Genomic DNA, 23,091 nt, shown 5'->3' with positions numbered 1-23,091 from the left:
AAAACCTCCTAGTTTCTCTGCCATTATATTGTATACAAAGTCACATGATTCATAGCATAGAACACCTGCTTTATATGGTGAATTCCTTTCCTGATTATGATTCCCAATTAAAGCTTATGGTATTGTTGTTTCTTTCAAAACTCCAGTGTGAACAGTTATAGCTGCAGGCCTCCAGCGTCCCCCTTCCGGCTCTTCCAAATGGCTCTTCTCCACAAGTGGTGGCCTTACCACTCCTTCCTGGGGTGGCTGGACTGGAGGCCTCTGACAACCTAGCATGAACTGATCTATGGGTGTGCTGAGTCTGAGCGGCCCTCTGGCATGGAGGTGGACGGGCAGTGCGAGTATTTATTCTCAACAGGGGTTTGGCAATTAACCCTCCGCCGCAGCTTTCCCCCAAGGCCCTTCCTTCTGGCCCTGCTTTTTCTCCTCTTGCGGAGCCCTGGAGGGCAGCTTGAGAACTTCCACAGCAGTGGGCACCATGCCTCTTCCTGAGGGGCTTCCTGAGGTGGTCTCGTGCTCTTTTCTCTGGGATTCCTCCCCCTGTGACTCGCCCAGCTTTGCACCCTTGTACGTGGTGCCCTGCAAGGGATTTTGCAGCATGGATTCCTAACAAGCTCAGATGATCACAGTCACCCAGTTCCCATCATCTTTTGAGGATCTCTCCTCCTACCCCCATGCCCTTCTTCCTGCCACCTCCCAGGTCTGTTCCTGCCCCTGTCCCTAACCCAGGACATCCTCTCCGAGATGCACAGCTGGACAGTGGTACTGAGGAAGCCCCACCATTAAATGGCCTCTGTTCTCAACTTTGCATCTGGCTCCTGCTGTGCTGATGTACCCCAGAAACCTGCTGAGGGCACTCACCCACCCTGAAGCTCTCTGCTCTCAGCTCCCCAAATATGGGCTACTCCCAGCGACCAACCTCACCCCCACACCCAGCCCCAGCACACTGTCTAGAGGAAGCTTGTGAGAGCCTGCTCCTGTGATGGCCAGTGGGGACACAGAGGGGCAGGTAGGAGGGGATGGAAGGAATGGATGGGAGAGGGCAAGGAAAGGAGCACTGCACGTGCTCAAGTTCAAGAGTTTCAGATGATGCCAACCAGCAACGGACATTCTGCAATGTCTGCTCTTGTGGCTGGAGCAAAATGATGCAGTAGCAGCATCAGAAGCTAGAGGAGTGACCCCAAACTTGGAAGAAGGTATACACGTGGCAAATGAAAGAACGGCAACAAAACACTGGTATTGTTTTCTGTAAAACTCAAATTCACGTTCTTTTGCCTTTTTCTTTTTCCTCAAAACTAAAAATTGGTCAGTTAAAAAAAGAAGAAAGGTCAGAGCCACAGGCAGGGCACAGGAAACAGACTCTCCCCCACTGCCCACTCCCCTCCCTCCTCTGGCCTCGGTCTCCTGGGGTGAGGTCCCGTGGCCAGGCATTGGTTTGGAAGTGGCTTCGTAGTCTTGTTACGGAAGAGTCCTTATCCTGCCCGTTCTGTTTGTGGTCTTCTAGGAAAGAGAAGAAAAGAAAAGAAAGGAAAAGCTTGCTTCAAAAACATATGTTTGGCATTACCCACGAGAACTCAAGAAGGGAGCCTCAGTTTCCTTATCTATATGATAAAGGATACTATCCCACCTCCTGCATTCGGCAAAAGCCAGCTGTGATGACCAAATGAGGTGATGGAAGTAAAGGACTCTGTAAGTGGAAGGTAGCCACAAAGATCCTAGCTGTGGAGGAAAACGCAGGGACAAATCCTGTGGATTTATGGGGCTCCTCTCCAGGAGGGAGGGCCATGATAATTGATCTATCTTCGTTTTTCTCTCTATTAGTCCATGTTTTCCCACCTAACCCACAGACAGCATGGAGAATTACCTAAGGAAGAAGTATAGTTTTGGGTTAAGCACAGAGGCTTTGGAGATACAGGTTTTGGTTCAAGTTCCTTCATCTTCATCTATAAAATGAGGACAAGCATTTTGTCCCCAACCTGACCAGGTTCTTAAAAGGTGGAAATGTATGTAATGCACGTGAGAGGCAGAGCACGGAGCCTACAGAGAAAGGGCTCAACAAACAGCAGGTGTTGGTATTATTATTATGTTCATTTAGGCTTACCACCGGCATTGTGGGTTCCCAGCAGGTGTGCCTGGAGCTGCGTGCATGCTAAGGGTGGAAGTGGAGTCTCCAGGTGCACCTATCAACCCGTGCATGAGGCCTGCGGTAAACAGGCAGACTGCCCCCTCCCCCAACCCAGCACACACGAGGGGCTGCAGGTGCCACAGTGACTCAAAATGGTGGGGAGACACTCCCTGATCTGCGGATACAAAACTGTTCCCTATAACTTTCACCCAAACTCTACCCAAGATTTGTGGGGAAACTCCAAATGCCAAAGTGCAGAAAAAAACACTGTAATTTGGTATCTATGAAACCTAAGGCACTTCTAAGACAATGTAACAGCCATATATGTATTTTTTCCAACCATGTAGAACACACACAACTCTACTCGCCTATACTCCCTGGCCTCCCCCGGATGTGCACACACTCTACTGGAGAAAATCACTTCTACACTGACTGATTTCACACTGCACGTTTATAAAAACTCCTAAGTCTACCCTGAAAAGTCCCACCATGAAACCATACCCTGAATGGTAGCTACAGCTCACCAGAGGCCTCGAGAAAGTGCTGACCGATGTCTGCCATGAGCAAGGCCCTTTAGCCAACAGCATTTTATTTTCACAATAACCTTAGGAGGTAGGTATCGATTTTGCCACTTAAGAGATGAAAAAGGCGAGACTCAGAAGTAATCTGTCTAATATCATATAGCTGCTAACAGTAAAAGCTAATACTTGTGTGTGTTAGGTCTCAGGCATTTTGTAGAGGCTTTATGTCAATCAATTAATCCTCACAAAAGCCATACGAGATAGAGGCCATAATGATCCCCATCTTATAGGCGAGGACATTAAAGCACAGAGAAGTTAAGTAACTTGCCCAAGGGCACACAGCTAATTAGGAGAAGGCCTAGTGTTAGACCCCAGGTAGCCATTTTCTTAACTGGACATGAGATCTGAACCAGGGTCTGACCCCAATGCCCACATTCTTTCCACCCTGCTGATGACCCTACGGACTTTTGTCCCCCAGTAACTTACCTGTCGGCTGTGTCCTGGGCTGGATATGCTTGAAGGACTGGATTGTGACAAAGCTAGGCTGCTATTTTTCCCAACCTGAAAGACACCAGTGAAACCCTACTCAGACACAGGAAGCCAGTTTGGGAGAGACCCACCGATACCACGAGTCGCCAGGGGAAAGGAGGAAGCTGCACGGTACCTCGCTGGCTCTCCTCTCGTGGTGTGGAACTCGTGTTTCCATCTTAAACAGCAGAGAAAATGAGTATGTTTCAGGGGGGCCTTGATGACGACCGCCTCATCCCAGAGGGAACGTGGAATGGAGGGGAATTCTTAATCCGCTTCCCAGAGGTGCAGACTGCAAGTTTTCGGGAGATGGCCCAGCTTTGCCACCTGTGACTGCAGTCCCAGACCCATCTCGTCTCGAGCCCAGACTCCCCTGGACCAGCTGGGAATAAACGCCTGCGTCCTTTTCTGAGTCAGTTTTCCTGGCACACTCCTTGATGTTCTTAAGAAAAATGGCCAGAGGCACCCCGGCTTCCGCTTCCAGTGGGAGGCCAAAGCCGGGTCCTGCCTAGGATACCGCCTTGGGGACCTGGGGGCGTGGCCGTCGGGCTCCTCCCCTTTCTCGTGATTGACCGGGGCTCGCAGCGAGCAGGGTCCTCAGGGGAGTACTTTCCACACGCAGCTCTCATGAAGAGCCTTTGCAGAAAGACATCTGGCTTACATTCGTAGTCTTGTTTTCTGTTCAATTTAACATCTCTGTGGCAAATTCTGGCCTTACACCTACCAGATATACTTAAATAGATTCCCAATTGGTCCCCAAAGCACATTTACCTTGAATTTTTCAACCTCACATCATGCTTCTTTCAACCTCCTAACAGCATCGACATAGATTCCAAAGGCCTTTCCCCAACACCTGCAAATCACTGGTGGTGACCCTTGACAAAACCTCTCTTAATGGCCGGGTGACAAGCACCCGGGTATCCGCTGCGTTAGAGAACCAGTATTGACTAGATCCAAGGCAGCCATTAAATTCATTGGCTCTTTTCGGTTTCCCTCTTGATGAGCACTCTGATGGAGGCCTGTCTGGCTCCTTTCACCACTGGTTTTGACTAATTCATCATGCTTACTAAACATATTGTATGGTCCTGCATACCAAAGAATCAACAGTTCCACATTTACTTAATACAGAGGCACTCCATCAATAGAAGCACGGAGGTGAAAAGCCCAGACTCCAGAGCCAAATTGCCTGGGTGTAAATTCCAGCCCTAATTTACTCCTTGTGTGACTTTGGGCACATTGCTTAACCTTCCTAGGCCTCAGTTTACTCATCTGTAAAATGGGGGTAATAACAGGTGAAGATTAAGTGAATATATCAAGTGCTTGGTACAGAGCCCATCCCATAAGTAAGGGTTAGCTGCCAGAACTTCATCGAAAACGGGTGACACTACAGCCTTGCTGCCCAGGGTGTGGCCCACACAACAGTGCTGCAGCACTGCCTGGAGTCCGTTAGAAATGCAGATGCTCAGGTTCCACCCCACACCTGCTGACGCAGATGTGCATTTTACTGAGACCCTCCAGTGATTCATGTGCACATTCAAGTTTAGGAAGCCCTGATCTGCCCTCCATCCTGAGACCCGGAAGGGTCATCGACCAGCAGTTTAGTCTCAGGGGGACCCTGTGGGTGCTGGTCCCCCTCCCCTGCATCCCTGGAACTGCAGATGTGTGCGAGTGCCTGGGCTCTGATGAGAGGACCTATGTCTCCCCACCCCTGCAACCTTGGCCTCAGGTTGCAGCTTGTCTGGCTCGAGATCCAAGCTTACTTTCTCGTATGTTTTTCTGTTTTGTGAATTCCCTTCAAGAGGTTCTCTTCGTGAGGTTTTAACAAGTGTCACACAAAGATGATGAAAAACATGAAAACATCTTTTAAACAACTGCCTTTCACGTCTCCAAGGTCCTCATCCCCAGACAGGGCTGGCCCACTGAATTCTGTGGCTATTGGCCTGGGGCTGCTGCTATAGTCCATGCACGCTGTCCTGAGAGGTCCCTCCTGCTGGACTCAGGTCACAGAGACCCTAGTCTGGCCCCTACCCGCCTCTGCTCCTTTCCCTACACAGAAATGGCACCAGAGTCCGGTGGCATGGCTTCCTAAGCAGCTTCCCCAGCCTAAGAGGAAGACTAGACTTGAGGATGAGAACAGGGCTCAAGGGAAAGATGTGTTCTTCTTGGACCACGTTCCAGCCCCCCAGCTTCCCTCACGGCACAGCTTTCTCTGTGTACAGTGGCCTTGAGCACTTCTGTGCCAGTTGGTGTGAGCTGCAGTGTTACTTTAGGAAGGAAAGAGTTATCTTAGGAGCAGGGAGCCTGGTAAAGTGAGAAGAATAGCCACCTGGGAGCCAGAAGCACGAGCTCGCACCCTCCAGGTGGAACCTGCTTGGGCCTCGGGTTCTTCCTAAGGGGATGCCAATAGAACAAAAAAGAAACTGCTTGGCAACAGACCTCTTCAATGAAATCGTCCTCAGAACTCCAGATACACAATAGAGTGAGGTGGGGAACTCAGAACCTCTCTGTGCCTCAGTCTGCTCATCTGTAAAGTGGTGATTACAACTGCATCACCTGCGTGGGTTGCTGTGAGGATTAAATGAAGCGATGCTCGTATAGGACTCAGAACAGCAGCTAGCTTATGGGCACTGTAGAGAGTGTTAGATAAACTGCTCTCAGAGCAGAGGGTGGACTCGCCCACGGGGAGGATGAGGACGGCACTCAAGCTTGCATCACCTGTCCGGGCCACCTGGCTACGTGGGGGTGGGGCGCTGCCCGGCTCCCCTTCCCACCCTCCCCCGGGCGGTGCCAGGAGGCTCCTGGAAGGACGGGTCCCTTACCTGCCGAGAGGAGGTGCTGTTAACAGGATCGGGCACCGGTGGGAGAAGGCTGGGCGGGTTCTTTCTGTGAACGCTATTCATTCCAGGCATTTTAGTGATTTTACAGGCTTTGCTACTAGAACTCGCGTTCTTACGCTTTTTTCCTTCTGATTTTTCAAAAGAGAGGGGCAGAGAAGACACGGCATTGTGTGAGGCCAGAGAGAGGTCCCCTGCAAGGGAGGGCACAGAGAGGGGACAGGAGTCACTGCTGCCGCCCCCCGAGCCCACGTGTCTCACTAGGTCCGCGGGGCCGCCGGGCAGCGAGGTCCGTCCTGAGGGCTCCAGTTTGGCACTGAGTGGGCTCACCCCATTGTTCGAGTTGTGCACAGACAGACTGTTATAGGGAGGGGCCGCCTGATAGGAGTTCAAAGCTGAACTGGCATTCAAAACACAGTTCTTTTTGTGGGGCCCTGATAGTGGGGGCGAGAGGGGTGTCTGCAGGGGTATCGAGGAGGAGGAGGAGGAAGTCGAAGACTGAGGCTTCCTCTTTTTGTTACTTGGAGACGCGTCGCTACGGGCGGACAGGTCTTTGACTTTTGAGGATTTGCTGGTTTTGGTTTTGGATGGCTTGTGGGATGGGGAAGGGATGACGGCTGGTATCGGGGACACGGCGGATGGGGCCTTGAAGGTTGAGTCCATGATGCTGAGGGTTGCGGCCACATGAGGGAAAGCTGTGGTGTGTGACATGAGGGCGCTCGGGTCCGGCGATGTCACAAAAGCTGCATTTGAGAGCATGGCTGATGTCATTATGTAAGAAGAGGTGAGTCTCGAGCTGATGGGAGCTGAAGGAAGATACACAGCACTGGGGTTGCTGAAAGGCTGTAAAACGGATGCTGGAACAGGGGTGGTGATGTGGGCTGCTGGCGAGGGCATGGGGCTATCTGCCGCAGGAGGGATCTTCCTAAACATGAGAGAAGAGTGAAAGAGAACAGTGAGAAGCAGGCTTGGCATTGCTCCAGAAGCTCGATTAAGTGTGAGCATCAGGGCTACAGAGAAAACCCTGGCGGAACCAGATTATGGAGAATGAAGCCTTGAAGGATGGCAAAATCTGCATTATGGCCCTGCCCCATGGGTCCCCCCACTGCAACATCCAGCAGCCTCGTTCTAATCACTTTCAGGTTTCAGATGGTTTTCTCCATGCTTGGCTACTGGATAACAGCTGGTTTGGGTTCATGAATAAGAGGCGAATGTTATTTAGAATAGAAATGTCCCCGACAGTACCCGCCTCTGTTTTTTGCACCCCTGGCAGTGATGAAGGTGATTTTTAATGAGACGTGGTCATGTCACACTTAGGTCCTGGCTTGAAGTAAGAGGTGTGAGGCCGGGGCTTTGCCACCTGCACAGGTGGGCCAGAGCGTCCCCCTGAGCCCCTGTCCCCTGCCTCTCAGGGCCTCCCAGCCCTTCCTGTCCCCTGCCTCCCCACCCTGCTCTCGGGTGGAGGCGATCTGGGCATCCCCCTTCGTCTGCTGTCTGCAGCCTCTGGGCTACCCTGTAGAGATGGCCTTCCACGTTAGCTCACGGCTGTCGGCTCTGTCCTTCCCCCTTCCCCTCCCTCTAACTCAGGGCTCGCTCAGGAGCTATCACTTCAACAGGTCCTTCCCATCCCCGTGTTAGGACGGGGGAAGGGTACAGGGACCCTCATGGATCTAGAGAAGGGGATCAGGGATTTCTAGTTTGTTCTGAAGATAAATACAGGAGAACGTGTGAAAGGGGGGGGGGTCTTCCTGAAAGCTGCAGTAGGATGGGTACCTGGGAGTAAACACTCTCCTCCTCCTCTCTGTGGAACCCAGGCCAGCACCAGGTGGTGGGTCACTCTGGGGGCCTCCCCTCAAACTCTGTCTTTTGACTTGTGCTGGAAACAGCTTCTACTTCCAAACCATGGCCTGGGTCCATGTTGCTGCTGCTCTGGGGATGAGAGCAGCACGGGGGCCTCCGGGTCACCACGCCCTTGACTTTTCAGGAAAGGATACCCACCTCAGGAGCCAGGTGAGTATTTTCAAACTGCTCTTTCCTGTTTCTCACCTTGTTCCCCACTCCCTGTTTCTGCTGGAAATCATTTTCTGTGTAGCTGGGGCTCCCCAGAAATTAGGAACTAGCTCTTCTTCTTGGAAAACAGCACTTGAAGGCGGGCAGGTGTGAGATGGGGCCTCCCTTCTCTCCGTGGAGGCCACCCTCCCAGCTGCAGCATCAGGATGAGGCAGGGGGCCCTGGAAAGAGGCCCCGCTGAGGAGGAAATGCCTCTTCTAGCCCTGCTCTCTCTGGATGCAGTTTTCTGCCTGCAATTTGGTGAAGCCCATGACTTTCATCTCTAGGGTAGAATCCAGAGGAAGCCTTAAGTATACAAGCACAGTGTCCTTGAAAACATCAGACTGAGGAGATCAAATATAGGAGAGAAATGTTGCCAAACCCAGCGTGGCCGTGATGGTGTTTGAAAATCTATTTTCTCTCAAGCCTGAAGAGGGTAAAAGATCCTGTCGATGCTAAACAAGGGCTCCATGAGTAGCACTTGTTGCAATGAATGAATGACTGGATGGATGGACGGATGGATGGGTGGGTGCTCGATGGGTGAGCAGGTGAATTCTCAGCAGCAATGTAACTACGCATGCCGGGCAAGGACTCCCACAGATCAGATCGGAAAGGTCTAAACACACCCTTAGAACTGTCTGGCACTGCACAACCCCTTCCTAACAGCTCAGGGCCCGTTTCCCAGCGCGCAGGGCATCAGCACACCGCACCATCTCTGCTGGCTGCTGCCTCCTCTGGTTCTCCAGGCACCCCACTCAACCTTTCCTTCACTCAAGTTTTGTACCAGCTAAAGTATGGATAGGAGTCCATACGCGCAGAAGTTTGGCAGTGACTTGTAATAAGAAGTTATTTAGAGAGGACCCCAATCGGTGGCCTTAACTGGGATCTACTCTGAGCATCCTGCTTTGTTATTTTCCAATCAAATAGTATAAACTCAGGCTTCAGCCTGTTCTGACCGGCAGAGCTGAAGTCCTCAGCGTGCCCTGGCCGACACGCAGCCCTGGGATGGGTGCCATTTTTCTGCATACTCTCTACCTCTTTCCTTCCTCTCCCCACTCATCTTAAGTGGACAGCAGAGGCAGGAGGGGAGAAGGGCAGGGGAGAGGCAGGGTGAGGGGCATGTGGCAGCTCCCTGTCCCCAGGAACCCCTTCCCCCACGCTAGACACTTAATGTGCTTTTCCAGGTGCCAGATGGCAGTGGGTTTCAGCTTGGTGGGCTGTGTCCCAGTTGAAGCTCTGCACGCTGGCCTAGGGAAGTCCCAGACAAAAGCCCACAGATGCGAATGAATTACAGTGCCCATCCTCCCCTGACAGCTGGCACGGAGATCCAGATGCTGACCTGGCTGAAAGAGAATACTGTGTTGGCGTCTCCTGATGCAGAGTTAAATGCTTGTTAAAGAAAAAAGAGTCTTGGCCGTTCCTTTTCTTCCTAACGTCTTCCACGCCCCCATCGGCTGCCATCCCTCCAGGTTCGGGCCCGTCGGGGCCTGGGGTTTGGGCAGCGAGGCTGAGAGGGCAGCGGGGTGCTACGCTCTCCAGAGTTGACACCCAGGCAGCCCCAATGTTGCTCAGTGACAGCAGATTGGTTAGGCAAGTCCTGAAAAGGGGGGAGGGACCTGATGCCCTGTGGCTCGGGTTTCTGTGCCTGAGGAGGAAAGGAATATGGACTTGAGCTGACAGGACACCAGGCAGCGAAATACAGATCAACACATTCCTTCCACGTGCCCGGGATTTACGCTTCCACAACACAGGAGAGCACAGAGCTGCGGGGTCACCGGGGCTGGCTGCCATGCTGGGGGACCCACGCAGAAGGATGTCACCAAATACCGGGAACACGGTAACCCCGCATGCAGCCCACTCGGTGCTGTTTAGAAAGGACACAGGTAGATATCGAGGTGCCTTTGAGACACACGGGGCAGTCACTTAAGTGAGAAGAAATGATAAGCTTCTCTTGTGGCCCTTTCCTACTTCACAGGAAGTGTCAATGTGTCATCCTAAGTCCATTATGAGAGCTTACTGCAGGCACAGTGGGGTTTACTTCTAGAAGTTCTGGAAGCTCTTTGGGCATCGTGGTGAATAGGGGCTGAGGTGCCATCACTGCCTGGGAGAGAGGAGGAGAGCTGGGAGAGGGCAGGTTTTGAATCCTGTTCCCATCCTATCCTAGTACCCTATTTCTCGGGAATGCCTTCCTGGCCTTTCCTGGGCTTCACTGGGCAGGGTGAGGGGTTAGTGTTGGCTTTCCTGGACCATCCGGGCCTGGAGCTGAGGGACCCATGATTCTGTGGATTATGAGATCTTGAAAGCTCACCTCTGCAGGAGTGGGGGCTGGGGGTCGCCAGGGGGGCGGCCTTGCATTACCAAGTGGCCGGAATGGCAGTTCCTTACATGCTGTGGTTTGAGAGTGTCTGGCCTGTCATTCTGTACAACAGCATTTCCCGAAGTCAAGAAGGCTTTTCCCCTTTTTATGGATCTATTAAAATGTACATACACTGAGAGGTGTTGGAATATAAAAGGACCGTAGAGAAATGGGACATAAGCTGGGTTTAGGGTAGAGAGAAGTATATGCAGAGGTGAGGACAGAGTCCTAGGGAGGTGGGAAGGGCCAAAGACAAGCTTAACCAACTTGGCAACATGGCCCCGGATCTGCCCTGTAGGCCACGTTATGTATTTTTTCACAGGACATTAAACAATCACAAGTTGGTCCGTAACCATCACGAAATCTTCAGTATTGACATCGTAGCATTAACATTACAAACAGAAGCTTATTCTTAATATCCTTAGAAGTTCTTAGTCATAGCAAAAAGGGCCCTTAGCACTGTTAGATAAACAAGGTCTCATCGAATACCTTTCATTTAGTTTAGAAGATCACCAACACAAAAGTGACCTCCAAAGAAGACAAAGCATACCACACATCGTACATGTCTCTAAAAAACTACAGCAAGCCATGAATAGGGGCTGACATTTAGAATTAATCACAAACTCTGATTTCAGAATCATTTTGTCCAAGAAAAAGCCAACTGGCGACGTTCATTTAGAAAGCTGAGGTTCAGACAGCTGTGGGGCAGCTCAGAGCTCATACTGCACAAAAACCGCTCACTTACTTCCACATCTGTGAGTTCAAGTGTTTTTCTACCATGGAGTTTAGTGCGAATCGAAAACGGTCCCATCTTCTATCAAACACATAATACCCTCGTCCCATGAGGCGACTCCCGAATGAGCAAAACTGTGAGGGGGAAGAAAGCATTTTAATTTTGATTACAGGTTCATAAGCTAATATAAGCCATACAGAGAAAAATTACATTTGCATAAAAACACACAGGGGTACAGTTTTCCTCAAAATAAAGAAGCAAATAGTACCGAAGCCAAAAATATTTCTCTGCTGCTTCAGTTTGAGCTCCTAGATTTTCTGCAGAACCTCACAGGATGACTCAACAATAGTGACCTTCAATCTTCTGTAGCACTGAGGGCTACTTTTCTCTATACCTGGAATTGAGCCAGCATTTTAGGTTGAAAAAAAACCGAAAACCAAACCCAAACCAAACCCAACCAACAGTAGCCGGGGTAATCTGTCAGCACCACGGGCTTGTGACATCAGGCATCTTCCCAAGCAAGCCACTGGTTCCCTCTTCCCATCACGGTAACGGAAACGGCTGGTTCCGAAGTTCTCCTGCCAATGGGTCATACCTTTCCTATCTGTGGTCAACAGAGCCACTTGCCTTCCAGCTGGGCTGAACTCCCTCTTCTCCTGGTGCTGACCTCATCTCCCCTTCCATCAGCACTTTCAGGCTGCCCTCGGACACAGCACTGCTTCCGCGCTCACGCTCCGGTGGCTCCCTCGGCCTGCAGTCTCCTTCCCTCTTCTCTCGGCCAATCGCAATTCTCCCCCCCTTAGGGCCCTAATTAAGACTCTCCTTTCCAGTGGCCTTTATCTGACTCACCTTGCCCCTCTGAACTCCCACAGACACCTATGCACACTTCATTACACTCCACTTGAGAATCGCTCCATGGCTGTTTTATGTTATATTAAGTGCTCCTGTGCCCGTCTTAATGATCATCAATGTATAAAGGCCAGGGACCCCATTCTCTTCTTCTTCCTCCTCAGTGTGAGGATAGTAGGCATTGAGGCTAAAGGATGGATTACAAAGATAAAGTCCTACAAACTAGTTTAGAGCAAACCATCACAGTTAACATACATGGCTGAAATATGAGCAGTGAGATGTTTAATAAACATCATTTGATGATGATGCTAGGACAGCCTGAAAGCCGACAAACAAATGCAAGAAACAGCCTCTGAGAAGGGGACATGTGCCTGGTCAGAGCTCAGGCGAGTCTGCAAATGACTATAACTCAAATGCAGCTTCTCCCCCTCCCCCAGGCCTCTCCCAGCAGCTCCCTGGCCTCCATCCCAGACACAGTGCTGGGCTGGCACTCATTCCACAAACCCTTCCTGGAACCAGCCTTTGGAACAGTTCTTAGGAGGAAACGCAACACCTTCCCTTTGTTTTGTTTCTGCTTATGTTTTGGTGGGGGGGTTGCATTAAAATCGTGCCACCCATCAAATCGGGAACTCCTGATGAAAAACTCTTTTCTGCACATTACGTCCTTACTAGCCAAGTAGGAAAACATACAAAAGGAGTTCTCCCATGTGGAAGCTGGTCCCCAGCAGCATGTGGGAGCCGGTCCAGGTCCAGACATCTTTTCTTCCTTCATCTCTTTGCTAAAGACAACCCTGAACAAGTGTTCATTACAAAAATTGATTTAATGTATCAGTTGGCCCTGAGAGAAAGGACAAAGCAAAGAAACAAATCCATGGCCTTTCCATTTACATCAGCAAAGCATTAAGGGCACACAAATCTGCCAGGCTCTGAGTTGAGCTAATCCACTGTAGCCTGGCAGCTTGTCATCTGGACAAAGATCTTGATGTGCTTCAAAGTCTGGCCTTCTGGTAGAGCGCCCTGTCTCACTTTCAGACTTGGAAGCTGGAGGCCTCTTACTGTCTGTGCTACCCGTGTCTCTAATTCGAATCTAGATCCAAGGGTTAGCGCCCCAGAGGCTCCTGTCCTTGGTCGCATGTGATGCCCCAGGTAGGGCTGTAGATCCTCAATGCATTGGCCACTGTGGCAGACCCTACCGGTTGCCAAGCTCAGCAATTGTCATCCTGCCCCCAGTTCTCCCTGCCTTTTCCTTGCAAATAGAACACTTTTGTTCTGATATCTGACGTGGAGCAGTGAGCAGGGAAGGTGGGTCTCTTCCCAGAACCTCGGGATGAATCGTGGCTGGTTTCATCCTGTGTTACTACAATCCCATCCTTCTCTGCCACTGATTGGTATGGGGGTGGGCACGTGACTTACTTCTGGTGGATGGAAAGGAAGGTCTGCTGTGGGGGGGCAGTTCATAAGATTTCTCTTCCCTAAGAAATGACTTAAGAAAGCATCTTAGAAGAGGGCTCCCTTTCTGTCTGTCCCTTTCCCTGCTCCATAGAGTGCTACTGGGTGAGGATGTGATGCTGGAGCTGGAGCTGATGCATCCAAACCGTGCCTGAAAGGCAAAGAGGGCCACAGAGACTCCCCCTCAGCAGGAGGACCTTGAGGAGATGCGGAGCCAAGCCTGGAAGCACGCACTTTGAGACACCTTGTCCTATGAGACAAGCAAATGACTGAAGTGCACACACGGTACGAGCTGTTTTCTATTACTGGCCGTCACAGGCATTCCGGACCTTCCCTATTTTTGTACTAGAGGCAGGGTCTCAGGCTGTAGGTGAAGCACAGCTCACCATCCTCCCCAGAAACAGGAAGTGAATTTGGCCTTCGTTCATCACACTGATAGAAGGGAGGCGGGACTCAGTATATCTCAGCGCTCAGCTGATTTCACCTACGCAGTCCATGCCACCTCGGGACAGTCAAAGCTGATCCTGCGGGGCTCAAGCTGGGACCAGAGCAGACGGCCTATGAGGTCCCACGTTCCCAGCCTCCTCGAATTCGGTCTATGATGACAGCACCAGGCATTCCCTTCTTAAGTGCTTGTAGGGCAAATACAAACAAGCCACGGGCTCACGCCTGCTTATACCTCCCACCTGGATTTCAACGACCTTCTGAACTGTGAAAGTGGACTCTTTCAGGGAAGTGGGAAGAAACTGACCTTTCCGTTAATCATCAGCAATTATGCTGACATGACTGCTTCCCTCTTACACACACACACACAGACACACACAGACACAGAGACACACACACACACAGAGACACACACACAGACACACACACAGAGACACACACAGAGACACACACAGACACACACACAGACACAGACACACACACAGACACACACACAGAGACACATACAGACACACACACAGACACACACACACAGATACACACACACACAGACACACACACAGAGACACACAGAGACACACACAGAGACACACAGACACACACAGACACACACACAGACACACACAGACACACACAGACACACACAGACACACACACAGACACACAGACACAGACACACACACAGACACACAGACACAGACACACACACAGAGACACACACATACACACAGACACACACAGACACACACACAGACACACACAGACACACACACAGAGACACACACACACACAGACACACACAGACACACACACAGACACACACACACACACACACAGACACAGACACACACACAGAGACACACACAGACACACACACAGACACACACAGAGACCCACAGACACAGACACAGACACACACAGACACAGACACACACACAGAGACACACACACAGAGACACACACAGAGACACACACACAGAGACACACACACAGACACAGACACACACACACAGACACACACACAGACACACACACAGAGACACACACAGACACACACAGACAGACACACACAGACACACAGAGACACACAGACACACACAGACACACACACAGACACACACAGACACAGACACACACACACAGACACACACAGACACACACACACACACGAGTTCTGGTGCCGTATGGTCACACCTACTAATAACAATAAAACTCAGAACCAAATGGGGAGAAAGCCAGCCAGGGCTGGCACCTGGCACACTGCTCAGACAGACGGTTTCCAAGGCAGGTGAGCTAGACCAATTCTTGAAATCAGAGGCTCGCCTTTTAGATGGGCAAGGCAGGAAGGTCAGCTCCCCCGTGCTCTTCTATAAACGCCGTTTCTCAAGTATTATCGCTTTGAGATGGACAACGAATATTCAGGTGTTTAAAGGATTATAATCAGCTGGGAGCCCTTACCTTTCCTTCTGTGATTTTCAAGAGGATTTCTAAGGCAATCATTCAACCTCAAGGGAAGCCCTTTTGTAATACACTGTCCTGGAGGCTTCTCCTTGGGAAGGATGCCATCGTAGGACACAATCACCTAAATACCGCAAAGCACAGGGGGAAAGAAATGCCTGGATGGAAACAGAAGCAGGCCTACCGCAAGAGGTCTGGGGTGGTGGGTGGAGAAATGACAGTCTAATAACTTCTCGGATTCGTCAGCTCCGTCCATCTCCCCTTCATCACTCGACAGTCGGCTGGCAAGGTCACCTCCAACTGGGGGTAGAGGGGGTTCCGGAGTGTAGCCACTGTGATTTGAAGATGTGCTGCTGCTTATGCTATTTGCAGATGATGGTCTAAGGGCAAGAGAGAGCAAACAGAATAAACTTTTCTGAGGGAACAAGACCCATCCAATTTCACGGAGCTCGGAAGGTAGATCAATTAGCCTTCCCAATACAACAAGGAAAACAGGTTGATGGCAAATCTGCACAAGGGAAAAACTCAGGCTGAGAGGGTAAGCAGCGACCAGCTGTCTACAGTGCTTGGGTGGAGCTGAGGCTCTGCTCTGCTTGAATTTGGGCAACAGGGAAAACTCCAACAGTGTAAGCGGAATAGAAAATACAAAGAGAGAAACCAAGGTGACAGAAAGTTACTTTAACTTAAAACTCGTCTTTTATGAATTCAGTTACAACTATTCATTCATTTGCATGTAAGTAATTTGTACTTGCCCTGTAGTTGCTTCTCTTTGAAAGTGGACCTGATGGGAAGATCAACCAGATAAACAAGTTCAAAACAAAACAAAAAAAAATCAGTGATGACAAAAGACAGCGTTACAAACATAGCTACTAACCTATGGCTTTATTACGTTGTCATATCGGCATGAAAAAATGTTTTGTCCCAGCGATGGGGCCACAAGTTCCTTACTCCACAGCCAAGCCTGTTTCTTAATGTCAAGCCACATTTAGTTTAATTGCATCTTCTGAGGATGAATGTTTCCATTTAATTTTTGACAAGCCACTAGACCCACAGGCTGGCATGGCTGACTCAACAGTAGGTGTTAAAGAAATATGTTTCTCAATGAAGGAATGAATGAATTCCATGTGTCTAAACAATCCAACAGATCTCATCTCAATTATGGCTAATCTTATAGAAAAGCAGTGTCACAGCAAGAGGTAAGCACTAATGCTTCCTAAGCAGTCAAAAACAAAATGAAACAAACATCCGCATGAGGAGAAGAGTTAGAAGCATGGTCAAAGCTACTTGTTAGTTTTCACTGCTTCTCCACTTTCATCAGGTGATTGACCAGGGAGAAAAAGAAGTTTTGGAGAGAGAAAAAAAAAATCAGGATCTTAAAAAGAAAAAAAAAAGGTTTTCTGCATTCTGCTTTGAAAGCTGCCCCTTCAAGTAACATGAAACAGCTCTTACTCATGAATCTCCCTTGTTCCTCATTTTCACGCTGGATTCTTTGTTATTTCTAGGTGTGAGCGTTCTGTTTGGGTTTTGAAGACCCAACAGTAAAACAATTTTGATAGTGCCAAAACATATAAAGAAAAGAAACAGTATTCATAATCTTGCCACTCAAGGTCAGGTGCTACTACCATTTTGATTTATATCCCTCCAGACCTCTTTACTGGGCATACACAGGCACATGCATTTTTAAGCAAGAACTGGATCACACTTACTATTACACTATCCAGGTGTATAAGGATTCTAAAACTTGACCTCCCATGTCCCTTTTCACAGGAAGCCAACAGAGAAGATAACCCATCAAAATAAAGGAACAAAACCAAGAGAGAAGGCGGCAAGGGATGCAGGAAACAGGTGCTCCAGCACAGAGAGGGTCAGCAGAGTTCCAGCATGGCAGGAACTACTGCTTTTCACGCTAACTCTTTTAGGACTATTTGGTTTTTGAACTACGTGTCTATATTAGTTTGACTTAAAAAATAAAGTTTCATTAAGAAAAAAAAATTGAAAAGTGGTTGAAACACTCAATAGTAAGTTCCAGTTGCCAGGCAAAAGAGAGGAGACATGGGGAGGAGAATCGTAGAGAGTAAAGCTGAGCATGGAAACCGCGAGCTCCAGAGCAGCTCTGAGAGTGAAGCCAGAAACACGAAGGAAGGACACCAGGCACACGTGTGGCACGTGCACAACGGGAAGAAGGCGCTCTCGATCTCCTCCTCTTTAGGCTTGTGTCACTCAGGATGTGGGCACCTTCCTGGCGATGATGGAGTGGTGGATGCTTTCGAGACCTCCTGGCTCTGATCACTGCCCTCCAGGGTGGAACCTGGAGGGATGGAGTGAGCGGGAACCAGCCTGCGTCTCTGACAAGCCAAGGCTTGGTGAGGATGACGGGGAATGGGGCAAACGGCCGTGAGAAAGTGTAGGACAGGTCTCACAAGTGTGCTCAGCTGCCGTCCAGCCTTTCTTCCTCAGCGCTGCATCCCCTTCCCCCGCTCCACTTAACAGTCTGGTCTAGTGTATTTTTCATTTCAGTTATTGTGTTACATATCTCTGTTTGTTTGTTCTTTAATTCTTCTAGGTCTTTGGTAAACTTTTCCATCTTTGCATCCGGTCTTTTTTCAAAGTCCTGGATCATCTTCACTGTCATTATTCTGAATTCTTTTTCTGTAAGGGTGCCTATCTCCTCTTCATTTAGTTGTTTTTCTGGGGTTTTATCCTGTCCCTTCATCTGGTACAAAGTCTTTTGCCTTTTCATTTTCTCTGTCTTTCTGTGGCTGTGATTCTCAGTTCCACAAGATGATATAGTGCTGATACTGCTTGATACTCCTGTCTGCCCTCTTGTGGAGGAAGCTGTCTAGGAGGCTCCTGGGTACTTCCCGATGGGAGGGACTGAGGGTGGGTTGGGCTGGGTGGGTGGAGCTCAGTAAAACTTTAATCCGATTTGGTGGGTGGAGCTCAGTGACACTTTAATCTGCTTGTCTGCCAATGGGTGGGGCTGTGTTCCCACCCTGGTGGTCATTTGGCCTGAGGCTACCTAGCACTGGAGCCTACAGGCTCTTTGGTGGAGCTAATGGTGGACTCTGGAAGGGCTCACGCCAGTGAGCACTTCTCAGAACCCCTGCTGCCAGTGCCCCTGTCTCCTCGGTGAGCCACAGCTGCCCCCCACCTCCGCAGGCAACCCTCCAACACCAGCAGGTAGGTCTGGTTCAGTCTCCTATGGGGTCACTGCTCCTTCCCCCTGGGTCCTGGTGAGCACACTTTTTTGTGTGCCCTCCAAGAGTGGAGTCTCCGTTTCCCCCAGTCCTGTGGAGGACCTGCAATCAAATCCCGCTGGCTTTCAAAGTCTGATTCTCTGGGGATTCCTCCTCCCGTTGCTGGACCCCCAGGTTAGAGCCTGACGTGGGGCTCAGAACGCTCAGGACTTCTGCAGTATAACTGTTCTCCAGCTTGTGAGTCACCCACCCAACATTTATGGGATTTGATTTTAACGCGATCGCGCCCCTCCTACCGTCTCAGTGCGGCTTCTCCTTTGTCGCTGGATGTGGGGTGGTTTTTTTGGGTGAGTTCCAGTGTCTTTCTGTCGATGGTTGTTCAGCAGTTAGTTGTCATTCCGGTGCTCTTGCGAGAGGGAGTGAGCGCGCGTCCTCCTACTCCGCCATCTTGATTCTTCACCCGTCTGGTCTAAAGACAGTGCATGTGACGATGCCCCTGTCCAGTCCCCCCCACCACTTTGAGGAAGCATGAGCATCAGTCCAGTGCTTTGGGGAAGAGGGCGCAAGGCCATTGACCTGAACGGAGTTCTTACTACGTTTAGGCACGTCACAGACATTTTCTCATCCCAGTTATCCACTGCCTAAGGTGCTTATAACTACGACCTACATTTCTCAGACGAGGACATTGGTTGCCAAGCTAATAAAAAGTGGAAATGACATTTGGCTCCGTCTGCTTGACTTCAAAGCCCTCCCCCCTCCCCCCCCAAATTGAGAAATGAGTAGGAAAAGCCCAGGGACAAACATAAGTCAAGGAGAGAAATGGCTTCCACTTTGGCGATTATACTATTTAATGAAATAGCTTTTACTCCAGACTCACTTCTGCCCTTTTTCAGGGAACTAGGACCTTCTGCCCCTCTCCCCACTGCCCTCCTTAGTCTGAGATTCATTGGCATTTGCCATTCTATACTTTAAGGGGAGATGTGTGAGCATCTATGAGACAGGAATGTGCCCAGAAATTGTCAGCACGGACCTCTTCAGCTGACTTTTCCTCCCTCCCCCTGGGGGCCAAAGCCAGCTTGTCAGAGCCCAGCTTGACCCTCTGCCCTCCCCCATGCCCTGCCTTTCCAACAGAGTCCTGATGGCTTTGGTGGGCCTGGCCATCCACAGCCCATGGGCTCTGTTGGGAAAGTAATGTGTTCCCTTACAGTTGGGGGCAAAGAAACAGAGAACATCGGTATGTTATCCACAGGCCCCCAGGCTGAGTGACAGAGGCCAGGAGGATGGGTGAAAGGAAACCAGGCAGCACCGAGGCCTTCACTGGCTCCCACTGCTTTCCTGTTGACTACCCCTTACTACCAGCTACCATGAACTGAGTGCTTCTGATGAGCCCGTCACTTTATCTCACTCAATTCTCCTTCGCTCCATTGGACAGATGAGTAATGTGAGGCCAGAGAGGCGGAGAGACGACCACGTTCATCTAGTCAGCAGACAAGGAGCTGAGCCCTGCACTTCCGATCCTGTTGCATCCCTTGTCAGCTAACGGTCACTCTTCCAATCCCAGACCCAAGTCCCTCTTGTAAGAACCCCTAACAAGAATGGGCTGCAACACAAAAATGAGAACTGGAATATTTTCAAGGTTACCAAATGATATTTAAGAAATAAATTCACAAGTTAGCATTTCCCACAAGAGAAACAAATTCATGATTCGGAAGGGGTTACCATAATTCCACTCACGTGTGATAATTTTTTTTTGCCTGTTATAGATAATGAGTGTGATTGAAATATCTGTTATATTTATGTCATTAACACAAGGGAAATAACTGCTTTACGTCTTATGTGAGTACATTAACTTCTGAGCATGTTTTTTGGATCTGTGATGTCATGGGGGCTCACCTGAAGCTAAAACAATTGCAAGAGGACTTTATTTCCCACTAACTTTGGAACAGAGTTCACCCCTAAGTTTTCTGATGCCTTGAAAAGCATCCTCAAAAATTATCCTCTTACCAACATTTGTAATGTGCCCCTTTACCCCCTCGCTTTCCTTTCAGAGGCAGCCTTTTTACTCCCTAAGCTCACCCTTTCTCTTTCTTCTCTTTCCCTAAAAGAACATAAACACCTGGCCTTCCTCTAATTGACAAACATTCCCCTGAAAATTAAACCAAAAATGAACAGAAAGAAGCAGCTCTTAAGGCTCCACAGTCGCCTTTTTCATTTTTTAACAGCTACCTCTGGCTTCTCTGTTAAGCCAGGTACCACTGCTTGGGTGCGAAGTGCCTGCATCAGTCAAAATCGATGGAGAAATGTATAATAGAAGAGAGTTTTCAAACTGGGGTTCCCTGGAGTCCTTGGGGAATCCGAGGTGATCCTTTGGAAGGGGCTGGGGGACAGCAGGCTCTGGGTACATGTGTGATGAGAGCACGGCTCAGCTGGCTTCAGGTGGAGGCAGATGTGCTCTTATATCGGGTACCATATGAGGTTTTGTGGGAATAAAAAGTTTCCTCGCCACCAAGAAGTTTGAAAGCTACTGTATGTAGCATTGAAGCCCCTTCCAGAAGTTGGGAGCAGAACTGTCTCCTCAAGGATAATATCCTTCACCAACATCTGGCATTACAGTGAGAAGTCATTACAAAACGATCTTGCAAAATGAGGGGCGGCAAGGAAAGTGGCAAGTAAATGCACGAAGACACGAGCCGACAATGGTTATGATGAGGGAGATGTGTGGGTGGTGACTCCGTCTGAATCTCTCTGATTCCATCCTCCCAAATGCTGGGTCTGAGGTGGGTGATTCCAAGAGAGGGGCTCTGACTGTCAAACTGGTCAGGCTTGCACCAAAGTGGAGGGCATGAGAGATCCTGGTAGATCAGTAACAACTGTCATCAAATATTTGCTTTTGCAAATATTTCCTCCCCCTTCTTTTGCAACTATTCTCTTCACGCCTACTTGCTGACTGGACAATTACTCTTTGAGACTCACAGTTTATGCATTAAAAATCATCAGAGAATACCAATACCTGCACTTGTATTATTCATGTTTCCTTTTTATGATGTTATGGATATTTGAGTCTCATCTTCTAAACTCTAAATTCTTGAAAAGCAGGATCTAGTTTCATTCACCTCTGTGCCCCTGCCTGAGAGCACCTAACATAGTACCTTGCTTATGGAGCAAGCAGTCAATAAATATTTCTGAATGAGGGTTCCCTGTCCTATCACCTGGAAATTGGTCTGTGGCTCAATACAGCACTGCACTGCCCATCAAAACACACATGCCTGGATTTTCAGTCGCTCTTAATCCAAGTGGATTTCTCTCTCTCTCTCTCTTTTTTTTTAGCTGCACCATGTGACATGCGGGATCTTAGTTCCCTGAGCAGGGATGGAACCCCTGTCCCCTGCAGTGGAAGTTCGGAGTCCTAACCACTGGACCGCCAGGGAAGTCCCCCAAGCGGGTTTTGTTTTCTATTCTTTCCTTTCTGTCCAGGACCACCAAATAAAACCCCAGAGAGATGGCTCGGCTTTCTTGGTACGGAGGGAAATATAAGGACAGACAGCCCTGTCATGCCAATTTTCCCTTCACCTTGACCATCAGAGAACTGTGGAAAAAATTCACAAAATCTCATGGCAAGTGGGCTCCTAAGCTGTGCTGACTACCCATCCCCCAGGCATCCCCCACTCTCTGCTCCAGGAATCGTCAACTGATCTAAAAACTCAGGCGGCCAGAAAGGTGCCTGGTGGCTGAGTGTCATCCTTTTAGGTATTTATTTCCAGCTGACTCTTGCTCTGTGGAGCCACATACTGTTGGACAGAAGTCCACTACGGAGGACGATGACGGCAGTGATGACCACAGGATGACAACGGTGACAGCAGCAACATCCACGGAACACTGCGTGGCAGGCGCTGGGCTGAGCCCCCTACACCCTTTCCCTCACTTCAACTTCACAACTGCCGCACCAGGTAGGACCACGACGACTCTCATTTCACCTGTGATCAGACCACACACAACCCAGACAGGCAGAGTCACCTGACCACGGACTCAAGGCTTTGTTCGCCAAGGTGGGACTTACCTAGGAAGCACAGAGTTAAGTGGCCTGGACTTTGCAGGGGACGCGACTTTAGGTTCTGGGCCCAAGCTCCCCGAAGATCCCGGCAGCGAGTCCTGCGCTGGCCCGGTTGGGTTTGGAAGTACTTCCCTTGCCGAAGTCAGGAGATACTCCTTATCTTTAACTTCTTTTTCCCGGGACTTGGCTTTGTGTTCCGCCAGAAGGAGGTCAAATTGCTTTTTCCGGCCTGGGACTGCCCTCCGATGGCTTAGTGAATGAGTCTAAGGAGAAGAGAGACGGAAAGCACAGCCTCTTTGATCAGCACATAAACCTGCTTCCCCAGGCCCTCCATTTCAGAAATTCATGGGAATTTAGAGGTGCTTGAAAAGTCAACTTCAAGGCAACAGCTCCTGTTCTGCGGCTGGGAAGAGGCAGAGACCACACAAAACGCAACCGTGCCCTACGCTCCTGGCGTTAAGAAGCCAAAGCTTCCTCCAAAAAATGGCATAAGGTGA

The 23,091-nt window shown here is 49.7% G+C and overlaps 1 protein-coding gene across 10 annotated transcripts in view; it reads right to left on the bottom strand.

Annotated features, from left to right (window-relative positions):
* Positions 1-1,239: 1,239 nt before the first annotated feature.
* ATXN7L1 (ataxin 7 like 1) overlaps positions 1,240-23,091 on the bottom strand; it is a 226,452-nt gene continuing 204,600 nt past the window's right edge. For 5 of the 10 annotated variants that reach the window (XM_057733550.1, XM_057733553.1, XM_057733555.1 and 2 more), the window contains 8 exons: positions 22,601-22,857; positions 15,531-15,726; positions 11,159-11,280; positions 9,397-9,702; positions 5,994-6,933; positions 3,311-3,352; positions 3,133-3,207; positions 1,240-1,500 (listed from right to left, as the gene is read on the bottom strand). In XM_057733550.1, the coding sequence (XP_057589533.1) occupies positions 1,459-1,500; positions 3,133-3,207; positions 3,311-3,352; positions 5,994-6,933; positions 9,397-9,702; positions 11,159-11,280; positions 15,531-15,726; positions 22,601-22,857 (1,980 nt within the window). In that variant the 3' untranslated portion in view covers positions 1,240-1,458. The remainder of the gene's footprint in view (positions 1,501-3,132; positions 3,208-3,310; positions 3,353-5,993; positions 6,934-9,396; positions 9,703-11,158; positions 11,281-15,530; positions 15,727-22,600; positions 22,858-23,091) is intronic. The other 5 variants (XM_057733551.1, XM_057733552.1, XM_057733554.1 and 2 more) reach the window with 5 other exon arrangements.

This window comes from Hippopotamus amphibius, chromosome 4 (genome assembly GCF_030028045.1).
Source record: "Hippopotamus amphibius kiboko isolate mHipAmp2 chromosome 4, mHipAmp2.hap2, whole genome shotgun sequence".
NCBI lineage: Eukaryota > Metazoa > Chordata > Mammalia > Artiodactyla > Hippopotamidae > Hippopotamus > Hippopotamus amphibius.
Note: the sequence above shows the minus strand (reverse complement) of the source record. Positions and strands in the feature narration are given on the sequence as shown.